This window comes from Anas acuta, chromosome 3, assembly GCF_963932015.1.
Source record: "Anas acuta chromosome 3, bAnaAcu1.1, whole genome shotgun sequence".
Lineage (NCBI taxonomy): Eukaryota > Metazoa > Chordata > Aves > Anseriformes > Anatidae > Anas > Anas acuta.
This window is the reverse complement of record NC_088981.1, coordinates 117,142,565-117,150,324: the sequence shown is the minus strand read 5'-3', so window position 1 is coordinate 117,150,324 and position 7,760 is coordinate 117,142,565. Positions and strand designations below refer to the sequence as shown.

Below are 7,760 nucleotides of genomic sequence, written 5' to 3'. Positions count from 1 at the left end.
AGGACAGCGGGGTGGCCACCAAACCTGGAGGAACTCAGCTCCGGTGGCATCCCCGCGCTGTTGCCATGGGGTTGCCATGGTTTTTGTGTCTGCTGTTACCATGGAGAGAGGAGGAGGAGGCCGGGAATAGGGGGATGATGCCAGGGGCCACCGGCACGTCCCCCAGACCCCGCACCGAGGAGCTGGGGGGGGTCTCTGGTTTCCCTTTCTTGCCCTTCTTGAAGGTGCCTTCCCAGGGAATCCAAGTCGGCTACGGGCAGCCAGGAGTAAAAGGGGTTTTGGGGAAGGGCTCTGGGGTTGCCCCAAGCTCTGTGGGATGGGTGAGCCCATCACGGTGGTCCCAAGGCAGGAGGGCTGGGCACGGGAGGACAGGTTTTGTAGGCACGGGTTGAGCGGGGTCACACATCATCTGAGATTTGAGGTCCCCTTGTTTGGGATTGAGGAGGTCCGGTGGGTGCTGCAGTCCCTGATGGATTATTCTTTATTATATATTATAATTATTCTTAATTATATATTATAGGATTTATTTCTGCTGCGTGGTTGTCCCGTAGCTGGGGACACACGTAGGGCAACGCCTGTGCATGGCGAGGTTTTCAGGAGGGCTCTCAGGTCCCAGTGGGGCTGGGCGCTGAGCTGGCCCTAAAAATCACCGCGGCAGCTCACGAGCGTGGTTTTAATTGAGAAACGAGCCCACGATGGGGGTTTTATCTGAGAAACCTTGATGCAGGTGCACGGAGATCACGGCTGCGAGTTCAGAGGGGTCCGTGAGGCACAGACACCGAGGCTTTATGCCCTAAATTTCCCCATCTGATTACAGATTTACACATAATTAATGAAGCAAATGTGTAACAGGCCATTAAGAATTATGGCCAAGAAAGCAACAATATATAGATAAATCTATATTGTCAACAGGAGCAGCAATCAACAGTGTAGTAGCAAGTGTGTATATTTATAAAGTATATATATTAATATACAGGAACGTGCCGCTATTAATATATAATATGCAACATGTAATATGTAATATATGTGATATATAGTATGCAGTTTATAGTATGTAATATATAATATGTAATATATAACATATATTATACAATTAATGATCTAATTATAATCTAATTATCTAATAATAATCTAATATATAATATATAGTATATATAACATATAATATGTGATAACATAACATATAACATATAACATATAACATGCAATATAATATGTAATATATGTGACATATATTATAGAATTAATAATCTAATTATAATCTAATTAATAATAATCTAATATATTATATATAGTATGTATAACATAATATGTAATAACATATAACATATAATATGCAATATAATATGTAATATATGTAACATATAGAATTAATGATCTAATTATAATCGAATTAATAATAATCTAATATATAATATATAGTATATATAACATATAAAATAAATATATATTTCAGATATCAGGTATATCAGATTATCAGATATATCAGATTATCAGATATATCAGATATATCAGATATGATATATAGTATACAATATGCAGCATACGATATATAATGCACAATATACAGTATATATTATTTATAATGCACAGTGTGTATATTATTTATATTTCGTAATATATAACTTTACAGGAAATTACCACGAGTATAGTAGCAAATACACTGACGATGGCTTGCTTATCTGCAACGGCCAAGAGCGGTCGCCGATTCCTACTTTCTCAGGACGTTTTTCTCTTTTCCAGAAGAGGTGCTGCTGTTTCAGTTCCTCGTTGCTGCCCTTCGTTTCAGTATCTCAGGCTGCACAAAGTTCCTGGGTGCGCCCGGTGCCTTTCCAAGGAAGTTTCTGGTTCCCAGGCGAGGTTTTGCGGTGGCCAGGGCATTTGTGTCTCGATCATTAATTTAGCCAATTGTTGTTTTATTGTTTGATTCCCTGAGCTTTGTGGGTGCCACGGAGTATGGTATTCCCACTGAATACCTAATGATTGATGTAATAATTTTATTATTTTAGAAATAAAGCGTGTGCCCTGATCAGAATCAATGTTTATTATCCCATATCTAGGTATCAGGTGTCCTAATAGAATTTTTACCACCATTTGTGCTACGGGATAAGCTTCTACCCATTGTGTTAAATGATCTACTATTACCATATATTTTGTATATTTTGTATTTTGTATATATTGTATATTTTACCCTCTCTACTTTGGGCAATTCAGTGAAACCGACTTGTACTTTCTCAAAAGCCCTATAAGCTGCTTTGTTTCGTTTCTCCCTCCCGTGGCTGCTTGTTGAAACACTTTCTTTTTTATCTTCTGACAAGTTAAGCAATGGTTATGTAATAAAAAAATAAAAAAAAATAATAAAAAAAACACAATGCAACCAAATTTTTTTAGTAAATGATCACTTAACACCTTTGTACCCCAATGTGTTTGTGCATGCAAACGTCCCAATATTTGCTTCTCATCAGCTTTTGGCAATATTTCTCGCCTGTCTGTCATGGTCCCTCTGCCCCAAAGGGCTCACACCGGTGATTTTGGGATCACAGCCTCCTGTTGAGGCAGAACTATTAACATTCCTACATCCTCTTTCCCCTGCTCATTCAACTTCAAACAGCTCTGTTAAATACATGCCACACCTTCAGCAACTCTTTTAACCCTTCCTTTATTTTTCTCCTGTACTTTTCTCATGACAACACCAAAGGCTCAGTCAGGGGCCAACTTAATTCCACTCTTTAACTCTAAAATGCTGAAACAACATATCAGTATGAGACATTTCATCCTGTTTTCCTTCTCTCCTCAAAAAAAAAACATTAATTGCAAGATAGTGTTATAGTCAATTGATCCATAAAGTGGCCATTTACCCATTTCCTTGATTTCTCGTTCCCTTTTATTTATTTATTTATTTATTTATTTATTTATTTATTTATTTATTCATTTATTTATTTATTTATTTATTTATTACTATTCCTTACTAGTTACTTGTCCTTTCTTTCAATTTCCACGCAAACCTTTTCACTGCGGGTTTTTACCATCTTTTCCTAATCTTCTTCCCAAATGTCCCAATTCTCTGGGATTAAACTCTTCTTCCCACGTACAAACTTTACTGTTTCAGATTATTAACGAGCCCCGTTTCAATCATAAATCCACGGAACTTCAGGAAAACAGCTGGAGCACGCAGCCTTCAGTCTTCTAGACATACCTTTTCCACAAAATTTTATGTTTCAACAGGACCGAATTTCAAGCCGAATTTTTTCTCATGCACTTCGTTAGTAAGCCCATACAAAACAAGGAATCACTTGGGAAACTGACCAAACACCGCAGCAAATACACCAACACTTCCCAACTGTTAGTTACTTAGATAATGCTCCCGCTTTTTTTTGTCACACTCAAAGCATTTAAGAGCAAAAAAATAGGATCACAAGATACACCGCCAGGCCCATCTATTAGGCACCACCACTCAAAATTTGGATAAAACAGCACTTTTTTTCGGTCTGTCACGCACTTCCAAGGACACCAAGTCACAAACCACCAAGGACAGTTTAAAGGACAAGGAGACCTGCTGGGCTGGGTGGCATCAGTGCCCTGGCAGGGGCTGTGCTAGCCCTGGGGGGCTATCACTTGGAAGCACGTTGGGTGCTGGTCCTTGGGGGTGCAAGGAACAGGGACATGAGCACAAGCCCTGCCGCAGCACTGCTCGGGGGTGGCGTAGCCAAAAGTTGGCCTCTGGCAATGGGAAGCCCAAGTCGGCAGCTTGGCAGCTCGGGCAGCAACCTGGAAGTCGTGGAAATGCCCTACCTGGTGAAACGAGCTAAAACATTACAAAAATCTCTCGGATGGGGACTCAGCCAGCTGCCTCCCAGCCAAGCAAAACCACCCGAAAAAAAAAAAACAAACAAACAACCTCCTCTGCCCCAGGGTGGTAGGAAGGTATTTTGGAGGAAATATCCAAACTCGGTATTTCTGCTATCTTCTCCTGTGATTCCTTGTCCTTGTCACAGATACGGGTACCTGGCCATAGCCACCTTGCAGGACTTGCTCCGTGACGGGTCCCTCAGGCTCCCTTGTGGTCCCCAGAGGAGTTTGTCCACCCCCCTCAGCCACACGTGTAGCTTCATCTGCTCTCAGACCCTCAGCAGCTTCTCCCCCCTCTGTGTATTACGTTGAGCAGTTCCTCCTGCCGTGCCCCCGTATCCAAACAGGGTCAGAAAGCAGAGCCATCAGAAGGTGAAAAAGCAGCAAAGAGAGCTGAAAGGAAGACAAGTTTTTACTCGGTTGTTTCCTTAATGTGACAACCCTGTGCCTCCTGTGGCTGCTGATCGCCCCGTGCTCAGTGGTCGTGAGGAGCAGGAATGTGCCATGGCACCCCACAACCTCGGCCCGCTGCTCTGCTATGAAGGTAAGACCAGCCACCTCCTTTTTTTCCTCTTTGTCCCTGGAGGTTTTGATTTTCACAGAATAACCCCAGTGAGGGCTCAGCAGAAGGGCCCAGGCTTACCACCTACCTGAAGAAAGGCTGCGAAGAAATCTACGGGGCAAAAGGATTATCTGTTATTTGGTCACCAACTCGTGGAGATTTCTGAAATCCAAAGTAGATCACGCTCAAATAGAGAAAATTCCTTCCCTGATTTACTCTATTTTCTATATTTGTTGTAAATCATGGATATTTTCTAGCAGTAATTCATTCTTATTAGACTGACTGCCTCTGAAGGAAGGAGAGGAAGGATGCTAAAGCAATAAGCTGCTGAATCTGATTTTGGTTTTTCCTTCCTTTCCTATCAGTAGGTGGCACAGTCAGAAAGCGAAACGTTTCAAAACCCCAAATCCAGAAGTTGCTCGCGTTGGCTTTGGGAAGACACCTTAATTCCTGGGGTAGTTAGTTGTGGAAAAGCACTGCTGGGCCAAAGCAGGGAGGTGTCCTGGGGACGGGCCACCCCAACAGAGCTCTCCTCACAGCCAGCTGCTCTTTCTCTGACCTCTGGAAACATTCGTGGGGCACGAGGAAAAAAATACGGAGAGGAAAAATAACGAGCTCCTGTTGGGGAACATCCCTGTTTAATTAGTGCCTGCGAAACGTGCAGGGAAATGGGCTTGGGCCAGGAGTCAAAAAAGGGACAAAGTCCTGCCCCTTGTCCCCACCTGGGTCCTCGCTCTGGATCCCCGTGTGACAGTCCCCTCTTTGCCACAGAGGCGGCCATGGTAAGAGGAGCACAAGCCTTCCAGCGGATGAAAACCATCCTTAGCACTGGGGTGACGAGAGAGGTGGAGAGAGGAATGTTTGAAAGAGCTGAGGAGAGCATGAAAGGGCACCTCCAGGACATGCAGGTACGTTGGGCGCCTTGGGGACCTCCCTCCAGCCATGGTCAGTGCTTGTGGGTAGGGGACAATGGTCCAAAAAGGATCTTGTGAATGCGTGTGATAACGGGAAGGAATTTCCTTGGGAGATGTTGGCTTCAGCAGGTTCTCTGGCACTGCTTTTTTGGCAGCAGAGCAGCCTCCAGAAGCACAGAGGTGTTTAACACCATTTATCCATTGCACATCACCACTAGGGACCAAGTTGAGCTCCAGGCACCAATGTGTAGACCCTCCTGTACTGGAGGGGCTGCCTGCAGACTTGTAACTGGTCTAGCAGTTACCTGTAACTGGTAACCACCTCACTCCTCTCCCCACATGAACCACAGTTTGGGTGAAGGGGCTTCGAGGAGCTCAAAGCTGCCGCCTCCACCCCCCAGAGCCCATCAGCCCCGGTGGGCTCTCGTGGCTCATTTTACCAGAGAGGCTCTGCTCTGAAAAGCTGTATGGAAATCCTTAATCCTTATCAAAATATCGAGCTGGGCTCTCCTTCTTGTGCACCAGCACCCGCAGCAACGAACTGGCTGGATGGAGGTGGGGGGTGGCTGCCCCCAAGCTTTCCCCGTCCCAGGGTCCCCACGGGCACTGGGAGGGACTGGGGGGCTTCAGCCCTGTCCCCTGCTCATGTGCTTGGCTGCCTGGCGCTTGCAGAAGCAGATCCCCAGGAAGCTGGAGGAGGACTTTTCCAGCGCTCTCGGCTTGGTCTTTTGCCCGTGGGACCAGCTGGACGGCAAGCTGCCAGGTATGGCCGCGAGCACGGCTTTGGGGCTGTTCGTGCAGGTCCTGCACTCCTTCCTCCCCGTTTTGGGGGCACGAGAGGGTCCAGATGCCCAGGCCGCTCTAACAGGCTCCTCTGTTTTGCAGACTTGCAGAGAGAATTTTTCACCATCATCAACATTCACAAGGCCCTGCAATCAGCCAAAGTCGCTTAGAGAGCCGCGGGAATTGTCTCCGACGATGTGGTTTTATTATTCACGTTGGTGGCTTGTTCTTGTAATAAATGGCTAAGTCCCAAATAGGGTTACAATCAAAGTTTACAATTTATTAAGGAAATAGAGGTAAGCAAACAGCGCTGGGTGTGCCGGGAGTCTCCGCTCCACCAAGACGCACACCAGTTACATCAAGCAGCTGGTTTTTATGCTCCTAGGCTGATACATATTCATTACTACTTCTAAAAAAACAGGGTTATTATAATTAGTTTCCAAATCCAAACCCAAAACTGGAGCATGCATATCAGTCTCCGGTGGTCCCTCTGGGGGTCTCTGGGGGTCTCTCGTGCTGAAGGCTCATAGTCTTCCTCCCTCTTGTCCTTCTCCTTTGTCCAACTTGGCTGGATGTCAGAGACTTGTGCAGCGTCCCCTGCAACCTTTGTCTTTTAGTCGTCCTTCAGCTTTCCCCTTCTCCTTAATCTCCTGGGCAGATAGCAGAGACTTGCACAGTGTCCCCTGCAACAGTCCCAATAGTTAGCAGTTATTCTGAACCCCCTTTGTTCTTATCCCCTATTGACACGAATTGCTGGACCATTCCTTTGCAAGCTACGAGAACTCTACACATTAACCACTCTGTTCTTCTTAGACCTGTGGTTATACAAGGGTATGGAAGACAGAAATCACATTTCATCATACCCCAGCATTGTTCCTCACGGACACGAATCAGATGAACACATTTCACATTCTCTTTACTCTGTGGCTTCATGATTGCTTTTCTGATTGCATATTCTGACTGGTGGGGCCAGTGCATAGACTCCACCAGCATCCTGCAGGCTTGCTAGCAGCTTTGCCTCCGTGCAGGTGAAGCTTGGTGGTTTTGGGAATATTCTCATAACACTCTCTATCATTTGCCATCCAGCAGGATCTAAGCACGCACGATGCCATTTTGGAGACAAAAAAAGACCTGAAAACAAAAAAGGCCAGAGCAATAAGGCTCATGATGCAGGTATGGTATACCTTGTTATTTTGGTAACAAATGCATGTTACAGTGCTAATGCTTATGCACGTGCCTTTTCCCACAAAATATATTTGCTTCCTTTTCTCTCCATTTGCCATGAAAAAAATAAATGGCAACATCTAACTTTCCCACCTAGGTAACATCTTGTGACAAGGTTTATCAAATTAGTGGGCACCTGGAAGAGAGGTGCTGGCCTGTGGCAGCTGCACCAGTGATCTCCTACATGTTGTTATAAGCCCTTCTGTCACTGACTAGCTTTAAATGCAGGTGTGGGCTGCGTGTCACCTCCTCCCTGCCCAATCTGTCCGTGGCTGTGGCTGGCACCAGCACCCTTGCTCTTGGTTGCACCGGTACAAATACAGCGAGGTGTGAGGCAATTCCATGGGCTCCTGCATCAGGGTTTGTCTGCAGAAGGCTGGTCCGTGACAGCACAACAGCCTTCTGATAAGAGAAGCTCACCTTGGCTG

The 7,760-nt window shown here is 45.3% G+C and overlaps 2 protein-coding genes across 2 annotated transcripts in view; both read left to right on the top strand.

The window, feature by feature from the left end:
* Nucleotides 1–7,760, top strand: part of CLU (clusterin) — a 124,268-nt gene that overhangs the window by 37,454 nt on the left and 79,054 nt on the right.
* NUGGC (nuclear GTPase, germinal center associated) lies at nucleotides 5,130–6,362 on the top strand. The gene is made up of 3 exons (XM_068679018.1): nucleotides 5,130–5,319; nucleotides 5,998–6,088; nucleotides 6,211–6,362. Exons 1-3 carry the CDS (start codon nucleotides 5,191–5,193, stop codon nucleotides 6,276–6,278), a joined length of 288 nt encoding a protein of 95 aa, XP_068535119.1. The 5' UTR covers nucleotides 5,130–5,190; the 3' UTR covers nucleotides 6,279–6,362.